Here is a 22,965-nt window from a genome sequence, read left to right as displayed (position 1 = left end):
AAAAATGGGCAGAGGAACTAAATAGACATTTTTCTGAGGAAGACACACAAATGGCCAAAAGGTGTATGAAAAGGTGCTCAACATCGTTAGTCACCAGGGTAACAGAAATCAAACCGCAACGAGATTATCACCTCACACCTGTCAGAATGGCTATCATAAAAAATATGAGATAACAAGTGTAGGTTAGTACTTTATTGTTAAGATCTCTGGGACTACAATGTAATTCATAAAACATCAAGAAAATGTAAGCCCTGTTAGAAGCAATAGTCTTAAATGGAAACTGGACTTGCTTCTATAGTGGTATATTATGGGAGTGCAATAAATATTAATTTTATATTAACAGCATTTTAAGTAAAATGCCAGAAGTCAATGGTTTGCATTACACATTGGGAATCAAGAAGACTTTCTGCAGGCGGATGAGATCATCAAGTGACATATCTGGGTACTGTTTTTCTCTTTTCTATCTCTCATTAAACAACTGTTTAGCATTTCTCAGGTTTGTTTTTTTACCCACTTTATGAGGAAGGCTGAAGATAAATTTACGAATATATGCTTGTTATCCTCTGAGACTTTGGGGAAAAGGTAACATGGATGGATAATTCATGTAACAGGGCAGGAAATGCACTAATGAGCAGTTTTTAAAATAGAGACACGGGTTCGAGCCCTGGGCGGGGAGGCTCCCACATGCAGTGGAGCAACTAGGCCCGTGTGCTACAACTGCTGAGCCTGAGCTCTGGAGCCCGCGAGCCACAACTGCTGAGCCCACATGCCACAACTACTGAGCCTGTGTGCGTTGAGCCCGTGCTCCGCAGCAGGAGAGGCCACCACAATGAGAGGCCCGCGCATCGCGGCAGGGAGTGGCCCCCGCCTGCCGCAACTAGAGAAAGCCTGCATGCAGCAACGAAGACCCAATGCAGCCAAAAATAAATAAATAAATAAAAATAAAAATAAAATAAAATAGAGACAAGTGTACCTACCGTGGGGTAGTACCTTGTCTAATTCTCTTAATACTAATTTCCCCATAACTCTAATTTCTAGAGAAAAGATCTTTTAATAGGTGAAAATTAATTACATATTGTTTTTAGGTGATGTTCTAGCAACAGCTTTTGAATAGTAGCATAGCTATGTCAATGGGAATAATAAAAATGGTTGATTTCTAACTTCAATTAGGTATGTAACACTGCACAACAGTCCCACCACTGTTAACTAGTCAGTTTCTTCTATTTCCTACAACGGCTCTTAAAACAACAATAAAAAGTCATGTCCATTATTCCTCAGATATCATACCTACCCACCTCAACTTCACTCACAGCTATGGACCTAGCTTCCTACATCTGAGAAAATGGAGACCCTGATGTAAAGATCTTCTTTCGCTACCTTCTCCTCAACCTTAAAACTGATCTTTTTTTGTGCCCACTATTGGCCCTTTACAAAGTTGTGATCCCAAAAGAGGTACTTTCTTTCTTTTCAAAAGAGGTACCTCCTGATCCTATCTCCTTCCAAGCCCTCTCAGAACCTTGCTCCATCATTTATATTGTCTTTGATACCTTTATTCTCTCTATCATCACTCACATTTTCCTCTCAGCCTACAAACATGCTCAAACTTACCTCAAAGTGAAAAACCTGGACTTCCCTGGTAGCGCAGTGGTTAAGAATCCGCCTGTCAATGCAGGGGACACAGGTTCGAGCCCTGGTCTGGGAAGGTCCCACATACTGCGGAGCAAGTAAGCCCCCGTGCCACGACTACTTAGCCTGCACTCTAGAGCCCGCGAGCCACAACTACTGAAGGCCACGGACTCTCGGGCCCGCGTGCCGCAACTACTGAGCCCAAGTGCTGCAACTACTGAAGCCCGCACGCCTACAGCCCCTCCTCCACAACGAGAAGCCATTGAAATGAGAAGCCCGCGCACTGCAACGAAGAGTAGCCCCCACTCCCTGCAACTAGAGAAAGCCCACGCTTAGCAATGAAGACCCAACACAGCCAAAAATAAAATTAATTAATTTTTTTAAAAACGTGAAAAACCTTCCCTTAACCTTGCTCCTCCTATATTAAACCAGTCCCCACTTTCACAGTCAAATTTCTTCAAAAAACTGTCTGAGCTTTGCTTCCTTTTCATGACTTCCATTCATTCCTCAGCCCACTACAATCTATTTTTCACTCCATGACTCTGCTGAAATTACTCTTGCAAAGGTCCATGTCATTCTAAGAGCCAAATCAAAGGCCTCTTATCAATTCTCATTCTACCTGACGTATCAGCAACATCTGGTACTAGTGACCCCCTCTTTCTTTTTAAAATTCTCCAACTGCAACTACTACCAAACACCAATGATTTCCAAACCCACCCCTTCAGCCAAGACCTCTCTCCTGAGCTCCAGACCTGTAGATCGAATTAACAACTGCACACAACTACACAGTCTCTAAACACCTCGTAATCAAGATGTCTCAGATGAATGGAAATATATTCCTTCTCTTCAGTCTACTTCCTAAACACATCTCAGTTCTAGCCCTATTATAACTCTCCTGGTTCAAATCCTCATAATAATACCCCAATTGCCTCCTGGGGTAGACTGCGATTTGTGCCTCCAATGGCCATTCTTTCCTTCTTCTTGGACACGTAGCTGCCTAGCTAAAGACCGCATTTCCCAGCCTCTCTTGCATTTGTGTGGCCATGGAAGTTAAGTTCTAGCACAAAAATGAGCATGTGACTGGTATGTGACTTCCAACCTCACTTCCTTAAAAGAAAAGCTGCTTGCCTTAAAATACCTGTCTCTCTTCCAGCAAGCTAAAGATGGACATACCAGTGACCTAACCTCACATAAGCAGATGAATGAGTGCTCTACTGGGTGATGGCATAAAATGGAAGGAACATGTATCCCTGAATGACCTCATGGAACAGAACTGAACTACCAACTTGGACTCACCTCAAAACTGTTACGTGAGAGAGAAATAAATGTCTATCTTGTTTAGGTCACTTTATTTTGGGGTTTCTTTGTTATAGCAGTTAACCTGAACTCTAATACCCTTCTTTAAAAAAAATTTTTTTTATTGAAGTAGAGTTGATTTACAGTGCTGTGCCAATCTCTGCTGTACGGCAAAGTGACTCAGTTATACACACATACACATTCTTTTCCTAATACCCTTCTCAGTATACCTCTTCACTGGTCTCCCTGTTTCCAGTACTGACTTACATTTCAGTACATTCGCCACATTACTGCCTGTTATCTTTTAAAACACAGACTAAATATTAGTCGTCTCTCTAATGACCTTCAGTGACCCACAGCTCTAGACATTCTGGCATGAAATAGAAGGTATCATGGTACACAATCTGGCCCTAAGTATCTTTCTGGCTTACATCCTTTATGACCCACTCCCATCCTGGACCATGCCCCCCATTTTCCCACACAGATACTTTAGCGCCAGCATCATCAGACTTCAACTTTCTCCAGGGCAACAGAAAAACAAAACTCTGTAAAGTGAAAGACAGAGGAGGTAAATTAACTCTGACGGGGCAATCAAAAAAAGATGTGAACAGACAGTGTATACTTTACACACACTGTCATTAAAATGATAAACTTCAGGGTCTGTTCTTTGTGGGAGGCGTTTAAAGATGCACTGACTATCCAGTGGCCTAAATGTCAACAGCACCAACATCAGCAAGAAAAACAAGAGGATGTTTAAATTAAAGTCAAAACATTGTATCACCTCCAAAGGTGACCCCATACCCACTAAGCAGTCACTTCCCATCCCCCTCTCCCCAGAGCCCCTGGCGACAACAAATCTGCTTTCTGTCTCTACGGACTTACTTATGCTGTATATTTCACATAAATGGAAATACACAGTATGTGACCTATTGTGTTTGGCTTCTCTCATTTAGCATAACGTTTCCGAGGTTCAACGTTTTGTAGCATTTATCAATATGGATGACATAAATTTTACAAGCAGCGTTATTTGTAAATGTAATGTATTGGAACCAGCCTAGAGGTGCACACATAGAACAGTGACTGACTCATATGATGGAGTTTTATGCAGAATGAGAATTAATGTGGAATGACTTCCCAGACAGACTGTTAAGTGAAAAGGGCAAAATTCAAACGGATAGCTATAGTATGCTACCTTTTGTAAAAGAAAAGAAGAGAAAATAAGAAAATATTCATGTATCTGCTCATTTGGGTAAACAAAACAAAACATGGAAAGGATAAACCTGAGACCAAAAATAGTGGTTATCAACAGCGGATGAGTGGGAATAGGATAAAAAAAGATGAAAGAATGACACTTCCCTGAATCATGTTCAAGTTGCACATACTTAAAAAAATACTCTAAAAGAAATAAAATCAAAGATGAAGGAGGCATCCCCAAAATGAATACAAACAGAAACAAATAAATTGGTCATGTATCATGGGTTGAAATGTGTCCCCCCAAAAGATATGGTGAACTGAACCTCCAGTGCTTGTGAACGTGATCCTATTTGGAAACAGGGTCTTGCTGTAATCATGCTAAGATGAGGCCTTTATGGTAGTCTCTAGGACTGGTGTTCTCATATGAAGGGGAAATTTGGACACAGGGTGTTTGCTCTGTGATGACGGAGGCAGAGACTGGAACCACCTAAAAGCCAAGGGACGCCAACCAAGGGTTGCTGGCCATCACCAGAAGCTAGAGAAGCAGGGAACATGTTTTTCAGGGTTCTCAGAAAGAACCAACTCTGCTGACGCCTTGATTTCCAACTTGTAGCCTCCATAACTGTTAGAGGATAAATTTCTGTTGTTTCAAGCCACCTAGTTTGTGCTACTTTGTTATGGCAGCCTGGAAACTAATACACCATACAAACTTCAACAGAATAACATATGCAATTTTCAAAGGGAGAGACACAAGGAGAACCAGATTTTAGAACAATATATGTCCTCAGCCTAGAGATAAATATTCTAAACAAACGATGACCTCCAGTTAGTAGCTGAGTTCTCAGAGGCATAGGTTAACAATTCTGAAATTACTTTTATGTTCAAGGATTAAGCAAGTAAGTAAATATACTACCGATAATGGAAACCAGGTTTCCCTCTGTTGGAGAAGGAAGTTACACATATGGAAAGAAAAGAGAGAATGAACTTTATGGTGTTAGACTGGTATTGGAGGTATAAGCATGAAGTCATAGTTTTCGATAAAGATAGATGGGGGGGTAGGGAAGGGAGAGGTGTGTGGGTATGTACATATTTATGTGTGCATACATACATCTATTTCCTGGCTCTATCCCTTAAGACAACCTAGTAGAAACTATGCATCAGTAGCAATAAACAGACCTAGCACTCAAAACAAAGGCTCAGTAACTCTTTCAGATTAAAAAACAAACAAACAAAAAAAAACTGAAGAGACCTGGCAACTGAATGCAACACATTATCCCAGATTTTCTTTTTCCTAAAAAGGTATTATTGGGGCAACTGACAAAATCTGAATAAGGTCTGTGCATTAAATAACAACCCTGTAGCAGCATTAATTTCCTGATTTTGATGATTGTACTGTTACGTAAGGCAATGAATGACATTTCATTGCTCTAACGAAATACACACTATTCAGGGGAAGAGGGTATCTTTAAGTGGATAAGATAAAGAAAAGATAAAGCAAATGTAGCAAATATTAATACTGAGAAATCTTGATGAAATATTGAAATTCTTTGTACTATTCTTTCAACATTTCCCCTAAAGTCTGAAATTATGTTAAATAAAAACTATAGGGCTTCCCTGGTGGCACAGTGGTTAAGAATCCCCCTGCCAATTCAGGGGACACGGGTTCGAGCCCTGGTCCGGGAAGATCCCACATGCCGTGGAGCAACTAAGCCCATGCGCCACAACTACTGAGCCTGCGCTCTAGAGCCTGCGAGCCACAACTACTGAAGCCCGCACGCCTAGAGCCCATGCTCCACAACAAGAGAAGCCACTGCAATGAGAAGCCCGTGCACCACAACGAAGAGTAGCCCCCGCTCACCACAACTAGAGAAAGCCCGCGCGCAGCAACGAAGACCCAATGCAGCCAAAAATAATAAATAAATATAATAAATTTTTAAAAACTATAAAAACTTAAAATTTAATTTAACATTGAAAATAAATGAATAATGAGCTCTATAGTAGAGAGGCAAACTTTCAAAAAATATTGCTAGAGAACTGGGAATTATTCTAAAAATTCCAGGAAGCATCTGTAAAGCAACATACATAATAACACAGGCTCTAGGGAGACATAAACCTGGATTTAAATTTGCTCCTCTGTCATACAGCCCTAGGCAAATTACTTAATCTTTCTGTGCCTCTATCCTGTGAGATGGGGATGATAATACCACACCTACTGCACAGCGTTTGTTACTGTGAGGATTACTGTGAGACAACGCAGATGAAGAGCTCAGTACAGGGTCTGGCACACTGTCCTAAGCAAGTATCCAAAAAGTGGCTGCTGTGACTTTTATCACCATTAGTGTTGCTGTTGCAGTTGCTATGTGGATATGTGAATTTAAGAAAAATAATTCTACCATCTGGAAAAACACTAATAAGAAAGTGGATTCCTGGGACTTCCCTGCTGGTGCAGTGGTTAAGAACCTGCCTGCCAATGCAGGGGACAGGTTCGAGCCCTGGTCCGGGAAGATCCCACATGCCGCGGAGCAACTAAGTCCATGCGCCACAACTATTGAGCCTGTGCTCTAGAGCCCGTGAGCCACAACAAGAGAAGCCACCGCAATGAGAAGCCCACGCACCGCAACGAAGAGTAGCCCCTGCTCGCTGCAGCTAGAGAAAGCCCGCGCGTAGCAACGAAGACCCAACACAGCCAAAAATAAATAAATCAATATTTTAAAAAAGAAAGTGGATTCCTGTTAAGCCAAGTTCTGCACATCATCATTATTTTCTACTGATTTCTGGACCCGTTTGAATTCTGCTGACAAATTCTCCCCTGTACCTCCTCTGACATAGAAAGCAAACTCAATATGATAGCTGTGTTTCCCCTAGTTTTTAATTTTAAAAGGACCTGTCAGTACTTCAGAGCCTATTAATGTTACTTATATACATGACACCTATAGACTTTTAAGACTACATATGTATATATCAAAGATCCAAACTAAACATATAAAAAGGGTTAATTTGTTTACCTGGAGATTGATTTTATTTTATCTTACAAATAATAAATATTTTTCTCCAGCAAGTAGGATGGGTATGCTCAAAAGGTTAGAAAGTTGCTTTGTTCCACAAAGTATAAGAACTCTAGGAACAGAACTCGTAAGTTGTGGGGTTTTTTGAACATAAAAAAATGTTTTCACATAAAAAAAAAATCATTCTGGATGTTTTAGTTTATCATATACAATATTCATTCAGTAAAATATTTACCAAACATTTATGTGCATAGAGCTGTACAATGTCTCAAGGTTATAATTAAGAGACAAAGCCTCCTCCATCGAGGATTTTATAGTCTACTGTAGGCATAATATTTAAGTTCAAAAAAGGCAATTCCTGAACTTTATTTCACTGTACATGAGTAGTAACTGAAAGAAGGTAAGTTTAAGGAAATAATTTTATAAGCTTGCCTCATTCCACAGCCCCCAGAGTATCACAAAGAAAAGTCTAACACCCAAAGCATGTTCAGTATCTCTAGCAGCTCTATGGCATGTGTAAGAGTGTATGCATGTGTACTGCGGGGAGAGGTGGGGGAGTGGATAGTAAGAGAGAGGATTAAGTCAGTAGACAGTATAAGAAATCAGTTGTTGCATTTGTTTTCTAGAACAAGAAAACATAATAGCTTATAATTTTATTCATTTTAATTGCACAATACATCAATGTATTTATAACAGTTTTAAGTCCCTATTAATAAAAATTACAGCTATTTTAAGTACTTCAAATACATTAAACTACTAAATTTTTACAACAACCCTATGAGGTAGGAACTATTACTGCCCCTACTTTGCAGAAAGGAAGAATAGGTAGAGAAGTTAATAATCTTCCAAGGTCACACAGTTTACTATGATGGAGCCTCAATTTTAATCAAAGCACTCTGGGTCCAAAGTCCGCATTCTTAACCACTACGCTATATGCTCTCTCTTTGACTTCCACTACCCATTGTAGAGACGATTAAGTTTCAAACTAAGCACTTATTTAGTAACTTTAACTTTTCAGGACATAAATGAGAACCAGGCATGGACAAAAAGTACCTTGAGAAGGTAAGAGATGACTCAAAGTTCAAAGGAAAGTTCTTCTGATAAGCTCACAGCATATTCACTTTTTCATTAGATGCAATTATAACAAATCTGATTGTCCAATCTCCTGGCCAACAACACAACAGAAACAGGAGACAGAGGAAGCAGATATAAAGGGCTAGACTTCAAAATCAAGAAATGTGCCTTACCATTTATCTTAATGTATGTCAGTAAATGTTTACCAACCTAAAGAGAAGCAACTAGGGAATTCCCTGTAGGTCCAGTGGTTAGGACTCCACAAGCTGCTCAGCGTGGCCAAAAAAAAGCCACTAGTGACACGGAGAGAGGGGGAAATGTCATTGTCGTTCAGTCACTGTCATTTAGAGCCTTTTTCTGAGAGGCACCACAATATTTCTCTTTGTCATGAGCTGCTGAGGACAACTTATAACTATTGGTTACATTATGATAACTACACTACTCTCAGTATGTTATTTGAGGTGAAATGCATTTGAGAAATATTTACAAACACAATGGTTAAAACAATTTTTGCAATTTAAAGAGGATTTTAGAAAACTCACCTTTATGGAATCCTTTATTTTCCGATGTCATTGAGTATCTTACATTATTGTATCTATCTCTGATATCCAAACAATATGTCATTATCAATCATTATGTTAATCTTCATCAGGTTCTATAAAAAATATTCTTTGCAACAACCTACCTCAGGAACAAGTATTATTTTAAAGTCTAGCTTCAGTGTGGTATTGGCAACAAAATAAATAGGCAATTCCTTAAATTAAAACAGAAAGCCCAGAACAGAACCAATTATACCAAAGAGCTAGATTTAACTATTTGAGAAAAAAAAATTAAGTTCGATTTTTACTTCACATCATACATCAAACTAATTCTACATGGATCTAAGATCTAAATGTTAAAAAAAAAGAAGTACAACGGAAGTCAGAAGTTTATATGTGTATATAAAATATACACATACGTATAAATAAATAGTGGGATTGGCAAGCCTTTCAAAGCATAAAGCTTTGATAACCATGTCCTATAGTTCAAAAGGAAAAGGGGCACAATCAGGTAATAACCAATCTTTCCACTATCAATTCTGTCCTCCTACCTGCTTATATACTCATCCTCTGCCTTATCTCCTGTTAAAATGAATCAAGTCTCCTCGCTCTTAGACTTATGCCTTGGATACTGTCTCTTCATTTTCTCGGACTTTATTCCTGGAGTTATCTGCATTAGCTTCTGCAACATCTATTTCTTCTTCTCTACTGGTTTATTCTCACTGCACTGGCACAAAACATAACTGAGTATCATGTATTCTAGAAAAACCTTCCATAAACTCCAGGTCCCACTCCAGCTAATGCCCCATTTCTCTGCTAACCTTTTCAGCAAAAGGCCTTGAGAGGAGAATCTTTCTTGCTATCTTCACTTCCTTTCCTCTCATTCACTCCTTAACCACTAATCTGATTTATCAAAGTCATCAAAACCAATGCCCAATTCTCAGTCCTCATCTTACTCCACATACCTCAGCATCATCTGACACAGTTTAATCTCCCTCCTGCCTGAAAGACTTTCTTCTAAGGCTTCACTGACAAAACCCTCAGCAGATATTTCTCCTACCTAATTTGTTACCTGTTTTCAAGTTTTCTTTGCTGGGACCTCCTCCTCTAGCGGACCTCTAGTATCGAAATCACCCAGGGTTACAACCTGGGCCATCCTTCTCTATCTCTCCTTTCTTCTCAGGTAACCTCATCTACTTCCACGGCTTCATGGACGACCTACATGCTGAGGACCCTCAAATCTGTATGTGTAACGTAACTTCTCCTAAAGCTCCAGACGCATGTGTCAAACTGCCTATTCAACATCTCCAACTAGATATCTAGCAGATGCCTAAAACATACATAATAAATAGAGGATTACTGATTCCATCCACACTTCAAGTCTTCCCCATGTCAGTAAACAGAACCTAAGGTATCATCCAGTTGCTCAGGCCAAACATCCTCCAAAAGCTTTCCACTGAGCTTCAAGTAAAATCTAACCTCCTTACCACAGTGCCCAAGGCCATCTATAACCCTAGTCCCTGACTAGCTTTCCAGCCCCCTTGCACACCCTGCTCCCACTGGCTCACAATGATCCAGCCATACAGGCCTTCTCTCTGTCCTCAGCCTTGCAGCACTCATTCTTGTCTCAGAGTCACTGCACTTGCCCTTGACCACCTAGAATGCTCTCCCCTGCAACACTGTCACAGGACTATTGCCTTCTCATCGTTCAAGTCTCAACCCAAATGCCACCTGCTCTGAAGGTCTCCCTTAACCACACTGGCTAAAGTAGCCTCTGGCCACTTTCAACATTACCTCATTTTAGTTCATGAATTATCTTATCTGTTTACGTGTTTCCTGTCACTTTGAACTAAAATATAAGCTTCTCAAGGGTAAGAGTCTGCCTTATTCACCACTATGTACCCAGCACCTAGACCAATGCCTGGCACGTAGCAGACAATGAATAAATATTTGTTAAATGACTGACACAAACAAGCTCTTCATAAAATAAAAATAAAAGGCCAAGAAGTATATGGGGAAAAAAGATACCTAATCACTGGAAGACAGAGAAATGTTAATTAACAGTAAGGCATCAGTTTTTGATCAAGAGTAAAGATTTTATTATAATGATATCCTTTTGTGGGCAAAGGTATAGGAAAAAAACCAAAAAACAAAAAATCAAACCCTGGAAATGTCAGGCATAATCCCTAGTATATGTCAAAACTCCTAAAAATGTACATATCCTCTGACCAGCTAATTAATTTATCATGACAAAATAATCATATGTACAAGGACAAAAGATGTCCTCATAGGTACATGATACATAATAAATAGAGGTACAAGGTTTATAATTGTAAAAACTTAAGTGTTATAATCATTAGGGACTGATTAAACAGCTATAATTTATACTGCTGAATACTATGCAGCCAACTAAAAAATGGTGGCGTAGAAATACTAACATAGAAAAAATTCATGAAATGCTTTTCAAATGAAAAGAAAATGTAAAAAATCAACGCATTTATGGATAAAACACACTCATGTACATACACATGTGTTTGCATCTTTGGTAGGCAATGGCCAGGCCAGCTACAGATGTGAGGACATAGTAAGAAGTGGAACACAAAACTACTGAACAGTGTCACAACAAATAATTGCCTTTTCTAAGAAGAGTTACACCACTCGCTGAGTATTGATGCTGTCCACCCGCAAGCCTGACAGCATAAATGACAGCAAGCCAGGCGTTTTGTGGTTGCCAAATCACGCACTGCACGGACTACCAGTCTGGGTCACCTCTGAGGACCTGGGGAAGCACTGGGGAGCTGTGCCCACTCATGGTATTCTTCTCTTACTTATCCTTTGCAATGCTTGTTTACCGGTTCAGCAGTAAGCATGCAAATCAAGCTGATCTCAGTACATTCTTATCCATCTCTGAACTCTGCCCGGCCCTTTGTGGTCTGCGTAGGTAAGTGTATGTGTCTCTGTGTGTGCAGTATATATGTTAGGTGTTTGTAGAGGCATACCTCAGAGATGCTGTGGGTTTAGTTCCAGAAGACTGCAATAAAGCAAGTCACACTAATTTCTTGGTTTCCCAGTACATATGAAAGTTATGTTTACACTAACTGTAGTCTATTAAGCAATAGCATTATATCTAAAAAAAAAGTACATACCTTAATTTAAAAATACTTTATTGCTAAAAAATGCTAACCATCATCTGAACCTTCGGCAAGTCGTAATCTTTTTGCCATTAACATCACTGATCACAGATGACCATAACACGTTATACTAATAATGAAAATGTTTGAATTATGGAAATTGCCAAAATGTGACACAGTGACACAAAGTGAGCAAAAGCTACTGGAAAAATGGTGCCAACAGACTTGCTCAATGCAGGATCACCACAAACCTTCAATTTGTAAAAAACACAGTATTTGTGAAGCACAGTAAAGTGAAGCCCAATAAAACTAGGTATGCCTGTACATAAATACACAAAAAAATCTGGAGAAAATCACTAAAAGTCAAGTGTTTATAGAGGTGGCAGAATGATGAATGATGTTTAGCTTCTTCTTCTTGTTTAATTGTATTTTTTAACTTTTATTACAATGATCAAACATTGTCCTTGCAACTTAAGTTAAAAAATGTTATAGACTGATGCTTAATCAAAGAACAATTGAGAAAATCAAATCTAAATTAAAGCCACAGGAATAAGATTAGAAGCCCCAGTGAGATACTTAGACCAAATTCACACTTAAGTAAACAATTTTGTCCAAATGTCCAAAGAAGTTTTCATCTAGCTTCACGTTCAAACTGGATATCACTTATAAAGAAAAAGAGGGAAAAAAAAAAACAACTTTGGATGCAAATTCTTAAAATCATTCCCACTACACTTGACTATTTCAGATTTAGTTTCTGTTTTTCAAAATGTCAAAGACTGGATATCAGAATTGTAATTTAGAAAAATGAGAACATAATACCACCAACAAAGCTGTCCTCTTCCACCACATGCCAAATCAAACCTGAATCTTACCAGTCTTCTAGAACTAACCACTAACTCACAGAAGAACACACTAAATGATCCTACAGGGGGGCAGCTGGCAAAACCCCGACTAAGGGAAAATCCTACAGGACAAATAACCAAGTTTCTTCAAACAAACAAAAGGCAAAGAAAAAGACAAACACAGATGAAGGCACAACCTATGGATATAAAAGAAATTTGAGACACATCAACTAATTACAATGTGTGAAACTTATTTGTTATTAAGAAGCTATTATTAATATTGTAAGAGACTACAATGGTATTGTGGTTATTTTTTATAACTGTATTAAGGCATATTTTAAAATCATGTAATTCATCTATATCAAGTGCATAATTCAATGATTTTTTTTTAGTAAATTCACCAAGTTCACTATAAATCAGTTTTAGAATATTTCCATTACCCAATAAGATCCCTCATGCCCATTAATTATTAATCCTCCTGCCACATACATCAGCCCACGAATCCACCTTCTGACTCTGTAGATTTGCCTTTTCTAAACATTTCACATAAATGGAATCATATAATATGTAGTCTCTTTTATCTGGCTTCTTCCACTTTTTACATGTTTTTAAGGTTCATTTATGTCACAGCATGTATCAACAGTTTGTTTCTTTTTATTGCTGAACAGTATTCCACTGTATGGACACATTTTCTCTATTCATTTACCAGTTGATGGGCAGTTAGGTTGTTTCCAGCTTCTGTCTATTATGAATAACACTGCTGTGAACATCTGTGTGTGAAAATTGTGTGGGTAGATACACAAGAGTGGAATTGCTACGTCATTATGGCAAATTAAGAAACTTTTAAAGAAACTCTTAAAGTGCTTTAGATATATTAGCTTACTTAATCCTTACAACAACGTTAAGAGGAAGTTACTATTATTATCCCCAATTTAGGGATGAGGAAACAGAGGTCCATCCGAAAAGCTTAAGCAATGTGGTCAAGCCAGACTAGAATCAAAGTAGTCTGGCTTTGGAGTCTGTGCACTTAACCACTGTGCCATATACTTCAAGCTCACCAACAAGTTAAACATTTCTCACAGGATATAAACAAATTAAAATAAAGAAATTAAACGGAAAAATTCAGGGGGAATTCCTTGGCGGTCCAATGGTTAGGACTCCGGGTTCCACTGCAGGGGGCCGGGGTTCAATCCCTGGTCAGGGAACTAAGATCCTGCAAGCCACACACGCAGCCAAAAAAAAATTCAGGTGACTTCTATGAACACACAAGTAGGGAATCCAATATAAACTAAATTTAAGTGTATAACTAATAACATATATGGTAGTAACTCTTGTTATCTCTGAGTGGCAGAATAGGAATAAGCTTTTTTCTTTTTATTTAATTGTGTTTTATTTTATTACAATGATCTATATATACAAGGCAGTGTTCACGATGAACATAACACAAAAAATTCACTAATCAGTAAACAAATGACTTGATGAACAATAAGATTTTAAGTTCCTAATTTTTTAAAGGAAATTTTAAGATGTCCTGAATGTGTACTATGCACCGACGCTAAGCTGAGTGCTGTGGACACAAATTCAATTAAAACTTAGGAACAAAGAAAGACGACTCTGGAAGCACAGCTGTGGTAAGTGGTATTCCAGAGCTATTCCTGCAGGAGTCATCTTAGTCAGGGCAGGGGTCAGGGGAGGAAGGCTTCCTGAAAGAGGAGGCACTAAACTGATTTGAAGGAATGATGTATGTACATACTGCTACCAGTTAGAGACTACTTCATCAATAACATAGCCACTTCTTAATGATTAAAAATGGAGGCCCTGCTTCAAATGTCAAACCTTTAATTTCTTAACCTCAGATTTTGTCAATTTCAAATTTCCGCTAAACAACAGGAGATTCAGAGAACAGAAAAAGCTTTGTCATGTGATGCTAGAATATAATTAGAATATAAAAAAATCTGTAAATACCTGTAACTTAAAAAGTATTTTTTTAATTCATTATATTTGAGTGTGGTTTGATCACAGTCAGTCAACACATCCTTCAAACTTCATCTTAATAGCACTTCTAAAAAGTCTACTGATGATCTAAATCAGGGGTGGGCAAACTACAAGCGCAGGTGGCCTGGTTTGCTAAGAATGGTTTTTCAGCAAAGAATGGTTTTTATATTTTAGGAGGATGAAAAGAGAGAGGGAGGAAGAGAGAGAGAACTGTATACAGAGACTACCTGTGGTCCAAAAAGCCTAAAATATTTTACTATCTCGACTTTCATAGAAAAAGTTGCCTACACTTAAAAAAAAAAAAATTACTGGATGTATTTGTGCCCATACTGAAAGGCACCCTCAGAAAGGCACTATCATCGCCGTGGAACTCAGTCTAGACACTAGTACACTTACTTACTTATGGTGGGAGGGAGAAAAAGAGGGAAGGGTATGTTTGCAGGTAGCAGGGGGAATTCAGGGATAGAATACAGTTGAAGCAGATGAAAAATATGGAGCAGTCCTAGAGGCTTGACAAGCTACTAAAGGTGGAAGGTAGCTATTACAACCTTAACGACCTGTGAAATATGAGAGCTAGGTTTATTGAGGAAACCGAGACTCAGAGCTTAAGTTACCTGCTCAAGTTCACAGAGCAAGACAGTGGGACACGAAGAGCTGGACTACAACCAGCAAATTTCAGTCCCATTCCTTCCACTGCGTCACACTGCCCCTCATCACTGGACAGTGTTAACCTGGAAATACACCACTAACGACGTGTGACAAGGGAGCTCAACTGCGTCCAGAAGGAACAAAGTCTCCTCAGGAGCTCCCCTCCCTCCCGCGATTATTAGCTATTTTTCAGGGAAGAACTGGGCAACAAGTCTACAGGTCTCAAAGAGGTGAAGGAAAGAGTAGACACTAGTCCTATTTGCCAGATGTTGGGAACAAGAGAAGGTTGACCAAACATCATTAAAACAAGCCTGAAAGCTATCCAGTGGTTGAGAGCAATAAGAAACACCAAATTTCAATGAATTTACCTGGTTCCAGTTTTATTACTTTAATTGCTGCCAATTCACCGGTGTTAACATTTCGTGCCTAAAAGAAAAGAAAAGATAATTGTGAAAAAAGCTTTCATAAAAACTTCATAAAATGTAATTTTAGCTTTTATTTATTTTCAATTATTCAGAAAAGTCTTTTAAAGCAAGAATTGCGAAAGTGATTTATATTTACAAAACAAACAGTACATTCTTCAAAATGAATTTCAACATTAATCTATGTATAAATTTAATAATGGTGATAATAATATTGTTAACAGAAGCACAGACCTTAGTATACATACATCAGGCACTATTCTAAGTGTTTTGGGTTTTTTTGCGGTACGCAGGCCTCTCACTGCTGTGGCCTCTCCCATTGCGGAGCACAGGCTCCGGACGCGCAGGCTCAACGGCCATGGCTTACGGGCCCAGCCGCTCCGTGGCATGTGGGATCTTCCCGGACCGGGGCACGAACCCGTGTCCCCTGCATCGGCAGGCGGACTCTCAACCACTGCACCACCAGGGAAGCCCTCTAAGTGTTTTTATATTAATTCGTTTAATCCTTACAACAATCTTATGAGGTAGGTACTAATACTATTCCCCTGTTGCAGATGAGGAATCTGAAGCACCAAGAAGTTAAAGAACTTGCCAAGGCCATCTACCTAGTCAGTGACGGTGCTGGGATTCTAACCCAGGCAGTCTAACGCTAGAGTCTGAGCTTTTCTAAGCATTACATTCTACTGCCATTCATTCAAAGGTTTGTTAAAATCTTGAATTAACTAGCTTTAAACTTGTAAATTAAAAAACTTCATAATATGAAAAGCAAGCACCATTTTTTAACTGTAAAAACAACCTCCCTGCATCTGTTTAAACACACCTGATAGTACAATGAAATAAGTGCAGTTAATACAAACCAAATATATCTTTACAAGCCACATATTAAAAATATAAATATTAAAAAAAATCAATCCATAATGTTAGATTGCCGGTGTTTACAGCTGTAATTAGGTATAAATAAGCAGAAATTGTCTTTTCAATTTGTATAAAAATGGCAGTTATTTTTGTCAATTTAAAATGTTCTATAACTGAATCAGAATTTTCAAAATAATATTTTAAACTATGAACTGAAACTTAATAAACTGATTTTCATATCAACCAATGAAGATCAATATATGCAATTCCCTGATCACAGAAGAATTCATTCATGTGATGAGAATAATATTTAGTTGTAACACTTCTTATTAATGGATTGGTAAAGATCAGTGAATCACCCACAAGGGATGATAACAGCATTAACATCGGAATCCTTCTACGAATACTGGGGCATTAAAAAACAAAAAAAATCAGTTTCTAAGAAGATATATATGGGACACAGTCACTGCTGAAATATAAAATTTAACCTTTAAACTCAAAGAAGAACAAAGGTATTAAAAAATATAAATTAAGAAAACATTAAAATAAAATTTTCAGGGAAAATTCATTCCTTTTGAAAAAAAAATCCCCATGACTAATAAACACTTAGGATGCCAACTTATTACAGGCAGTTCAAAACAGATTTCAACATTTATTTCAAACTAAACTTAATTTCCATTATATGAGACAGTTCAAACAGTGCCACATATTTATTCCCTTCCCTAGGATGAGAAGGTATACACACACACACACACACACACACACACACACACACACACACACACGGAATAGACATTCTGGGCGCATTTTCTAAGGAGGATGGGGCACAGTGTACCTGTAAAATATTCAGGGTATCACATCAACGTTAGTCATAAACCTTCTCAAACACTCTCAGAACGCGTTGCCTTTCCACACTGAGAAATCTTTTCCCTGTTAGGCTCCTCCTTGATACTCTGTCCGTTAACCCACATCTTTTTTTAGCACTTCTCCAAATAAAATAAGACAAAACATACTACTCTCTCCAATTCTCAATTCTCCATTTAAAAATTTTGCTATAGTTTTGTTTTCTGTTTATTGAAAATAAACTCAGAGTATGCACTAGCAAAAAATATGAACTCAAAGAAAGCTAGGGTGATTACTTTTACAGCTGAAATTCTGTTCCCAGCTTACCACAAGAGGGCACGATCTCTACTGACAACACAAGTTACACAAAGTGTCCAAAATGGCTGCAGTACACAATGTACTCTTCTAAAAATAGATTTATTAATGGTTACACCAGCACATATTTAACAGAAAAACTATGACAGTAAACGAGTGATAACTAGTTTACTAAAGTCAATTATTTACTATAAGCTTGACTTATGAATACAATTTTTCAAAATTTAAATCAGTCTAGAATTTTCTAAAGGATAAAAAGTTTTAAAATATTGGAATTCTCCAATATGTAACTTACTTGACAGACAAGATAAATCACAAAAAGGGAAGAAGAATAACAAAAAACCCTCGGTAAACCTGAATTTCTGAGCTTTTTCCCCATCAAAATCCTTACGTTTATTAATGGAAGATGTTTAAAGCATTATGGTTCATCAAGAATCTTGGTCCTCTGGCTAAAATAAGTCATATTTTGCTGTCTCTAAACTCACAGCAGCCAAGGTTACACACAGGTAAATTTAAAAATTAATATTAACTCTAATACTCTGTACCTACTATTCTTTTTTCAATCACCTAGAGAAACTGATTAGGAAAAAAATGAGAGCAAAGTAAATATTATAACATATTACCACGTATAAAGTTAAAAATTTCTAAATCAGTATCAGTAACATAAAATTTACAGATCTGCCCAGGGCAGAAAACTGAGGATACGTATTTCTCAGCTTCTAGACCCACTCTTCTGCCACATCATTGATTTGACCACCATTCTCACATGCTCTGAAAGTGATGTTCAGATCACGTTGTTCTTGAGTTTAAAACTCTTCAGGAGTACACACCATTGCTTTAAAGACACAAATTCAAATTCCCTATCAGAGAATTTAAATTACTTACTAAATACAGCACTTTTTATAACAGCTTTATTGGGATATAATTCACATATCATAAAGTTCACCCTTTTAATGTGTACAATGCAGCAGTTTCTAGTATATTCACATAATTATGTAACCATTATTCCTCTCTAAATCTGAAACATTTTCATTGCTCCAGAAAGAAACCCCCAGACCCATTAGCGGTCGCTCCCCTACTCCTCCCCCTCCCAGACCCTGACAACTAGTACTGGTCTACTTCCTGTCTCTATTGATTTGACTGTTCTGGATATTTCACATAAATAGGATCATACAAAATGCGGTCCCTTGTGACTAGCTTCTTTAACTGAGCATAAGGTTTTCAGGTTCATCCATGTTGCGGCACATATCAGTACTTTATTCCTTTTGTTGCTGAACAATATTTCATTGCATGGCAATTCCACATTTGTTTATCCTTTTATCAGTTGAAGGATATTTGGGTTGTTTCCATTTGGGGCTATTATGAACAATGCTTTTATGAACACTGTGTGGACCTACGTTTTCAATTCTGTTGGATACAGATCTAATAGTGGAATTGCTGAATCACACGGTAACTGTATGATTAGCTTTTTGAAGAACTGTCAAACTTTCTTCCAAAGTGGCTGCACCATTTTATATTATCGCCAGCAATGTATGAGGATTCCAATTTCTCTACATCCATGCCAATATTTATTATTACCTGGCTTTTTAACTTTTGTCTTCTTAGTGAATGTGAAGTACTGTCTCTCTGTGGTTTGACTTAAAACTCACTAATGGCTAACAATCTTGAGCATCTTTTCATATGCTGGTTAGTCATTTGAATTTCTTTGGAAAAATGTGTATCCAATTCTTTGCTCATTTTTAATTGTCAATTTTATTGTTGACTTGTAAGAGTTCTTTATAAATCTTGATATGCCTCTTATTGATTACATGACTTGTAAATATTTAATCCCACTCTGAGTTGTCTTTGTTTTCTTGATGGTGTTCTTTGAAGCACAAAACTTTTAAATTTTGATGAAGTCCAACTTACCTATTTTTAGTTACTTGTGCTTTGAGTATTATAGCTGAAAAACCACTGCCTGGAACCCAAGGTCACAAAGATTTTTTTTCCTATGTTTTTTTCTAAGAGTTTTATAGTTTAGGTCTTCCATTTAGGTCTCTGATCCATTTTGAGTGACTTTTTATATGGTGTCAGGCAGGGCTCAAATTTCACTCCTTTGCATGTGGATAGCCAATTGCGAAATACAACATTTTACTGTAAAACCATTCACTACCTGGCTCCTGTCTATATTTCCAGTCATTCCTTAATTTGCACTTTATGCTCTAACCAAACTAAACAACTGGCCATCTCCAATGCTATCCACACTTTTTGCCCTTTGGCACTTAATGCCTAGACAAACGCTCTCCCTAACTCCCTCCCCTGGCCTAACTTCTAGACGTCTTTTAAAGCTCAACTTAGGTTATTATCACTTCCCACAAGAATTTTCCTGATCCCCATTCAAGTTTAGGCACCCCCCCCACACACACACTCCCACAGATCCTCAGTAACCTTTCTCAAATGGGAAAGGTTAGACCTGGTGAGAAAAATCCTGCGGATCTAGAGCTGATCTCAGTTTTAGAGGAGCTCTTGGAAACTATTACATTTCAAAGCTGTCCCAAAATTCAGTTTGATTCAGTCAGACTTTTAGAAGTCATTCATATTAGCATTAATTTGGTAAAAGGTTTTTCTGAGATGATTTCATGCAAACTGCTGAGTTATCTCCAATTATCAGAAAAGTATTCCTTGAGTGTGGGAATGGGAGTAAACAACATAATCAAGAATGGATCATTAAGCAGCAAAAAAAAAAAAAAAAAAGTGCTATGTGTTATATAAAGTGAGTTAAATAACTATCAATAACAAATCTGCTCATCTACGATATACAAGCACCTTCTGGTACCCAAAGCTTACTATTCAGAAGGGGCTGTCCAACGAGAATATGAAGAAAGGTTCTGAAATGGGAGTGAAAAAATGCAAAGTTTAGTGCTGGCTCTGCCAGTAACACGCAACGGGATCTGAGCAAGTAATCTCCTTGTGTCTTCTCCCCCCAATTTAAAAACAAGAAAGTGAAAAAAGACTACTTCTAAGAAGGTTCCTTCTAATTCTGAAAGTCAATGTTTACATCAAATAATTTAACTCTAAATTAACAGATTCCAAATACTGAACCAGCTGGCTGGTTACACAAGAATCATATGAGGAGTTTAAAAACAAAACAATAAAAACACTGCCACTGATTTCTGAATCAACAGATTTAGGATGAGACACAGGAATCTGTATTTAAAGCTACTGAAGTGCTGCTTCTGGTGCTCAGCCAGGCCTGGGCACCTGGTCTAAGGCACTGTGCCATGTGAATTTTATAAAATATAAGTACCGACTTTTAAGTCTGCAAGGGCTGTTTACAGGGATGGCTTTATGAAGGAGATACCACCTAAGCAGAGGTTTGAGAGATGGGCTGGATTACAACAAACACAGAAGAGGGATGGGAAAGAGGGCATAGAAAAAAAAGCATGAACAAAGGCACAGGGACAGAAAACAGGCTATTTTGAGTGTACTGGGCGGGCCAAACCTCAGGGTGCCTCCCATATAAATACTCATTTCAGAGAAAAATGGCTAACCCACAGCCCCTGCTGAAGGAATAGTTTTGTTTGCTTTTCCACAGTTTCTTGGACTAGGTATGAGCCTACTACAAAGGCAACCACTTCATAGGAAGACTGATAGCCAGGGTGATGTACATTCCTGGTTTGCCCAGGACATTTGCAGGTTATGCCAGCTGTCCTAGCAGAATTACTAACAATGCCCACTTTCACTCTCAAATTTATAATTAAAATTTTATTTAACTTGGATGGTAAATTATAAGGTCACTCTACCAATAAACCGTGAGCTGACATGAAAAAGGAAATAGGCCAATCAGATTCTCGAAAATAGGGGTCAGCAAACATGCCTGTTTTTGTAAATGAAGCTTTACCGAAACACAGCCATGTTCATCTGGTTAAGTATTGTCTATGGCTGCTTTCACAATACAACAGTAGAGTTGAGCAGCTGAGATAGAGACCATGTGGCCCACAAAACCTGAAGTATTTACTATCTGGCCCTTTACAGAGAAAACTGGCTGACCCCCACTCTAAAGCAGCACTATCCAGTAGAACCTTCTGCATTAATGGAAATGTTCTATACCTGCGCTGTCCACTACTGTAGTCCCACGCCACATGGAGCTACTGATCAACTGAAATGTGGTTAATACAACTGAAGAACTGAGCTGTATTTAATTATTTGTGTACGCAACATTTAAATTGGAAAGGCTTTAAATTTTTTTGAGATATTTAAATATTTAAAAATTTGAGATATAATTGACATATAACATTGTATTAGTTTTAGGTGTACAACATGATTTGATATATGTGTATATTACTAAATGATTACCACAGTAAGTTTAGTTAACATTCATCACCACACATAGCTACAAATTTTTTCTTGTGATGAGAACTTTTAGGATCTATTCTCTTAGCATCTTTCATATATATAATACAGTATTGTTAACTATAGTCACCATGCTGTACATTACATCCCCAAGACTCGTTTAGCTTTAACTGGAAAACAATCAACTCTTAAAAATATAGTTCTAGTAGTTTTAACACATGCATAGATTTGCATAAAATGAGTTAACAACCATCTGGAAACAGAAAAGTTCCAGCACTGCAAAACCTCCCTTGAAAGTTACATTCTCCCTTCAGTCCAACCTCTGGCAACTACTGATTTGTTCTTTGCCACTACAGTTTTGTCTTTTCAAGAATTTCATGTAAATTAAATCATCATATAACTTTTTGAGACTATTTTCTTTCACCAAGTTGCTGCATGTATCATTAATTTATTCCTTTTTATTGTTAAGCAGTATTCCACTGTATGGATATACCACAGTTTATTCACTACCATTGGAAGGACATATTGGCTGTTCTCAGTTTTAGGTAAATGTGAATTGAGCTGCTATAAACATCTGTGTACAGATTATAAAAAGACCTTGGAGAGAGACTGGGCCATATAGTGGGTATATGTATAATCTTTAAAGAAACAGTCAAGTTCTTTCTAGAGTGGCTGTACCATTGTTCATTTCCAGCAGCAATGTATGAGAGCTCCAGTTCTTCCAGAACTTCCTTGCTAGAAGTTGGAACTGTACTTCTTAGCCATTTCTAACAGGTAGGTGATGGTATCTCATGGTGATTTTAGTCTGCATTTCCCTAATGGCTAATGACATTGAACATCTATTCATG

The 22,965-nt window shown here is 37.9% G+C and overlaps 1 protein-coding gene across 4 annotated transcripts in view; it reads right to left on the bottom strand.

The window, feature by feature from the left end:
• The window catches only part of MAP4K3 (mitogen-activated protein kinase kinase kinase kinase 3), a 193,825-nt gene that overhangs the window by 116,028 nt on the left and 54,832 nt on the right, over nt 1-22,965 (bottom strand). For all 4 annotated transcript variants that reach the window (XM_019942766.3, XM_019942767.3, XM_019942768.3 and 1 more), the window contains one exon: nt 15,719-15,776. In XM_019942766.3, the coding sequence (XP_019798325.1) occupies nt 15,719-15,776 (58 nt within the window). The remainder of the gene's footprint in view (nt 1-15,718; nt 15,777-22,965) is intronic.

The sequence above is a fragment of the Tursiops truncatus genome, chromosome 14 (assembly GCF_011762595.2).
Source record: "Tursiops truncatus isolate mTurTru1 chromosome 14, mTurTru1.mat.Y, whole genome shotgun sequence".
In the NCBI taxonomy this organism is placed as follows: domain Eukaryota; kingdom Metazoa; phylum Chordata; class Mammalia; order Artiodactyla; family Delphinidae; genus Tursiops; species Tursiops truncatus.
The sequence above is the reverse complement of the archived record's forward strand: the minus strand, read 5'-3'. Positions and strand labels throughout refer to the sequence as shown.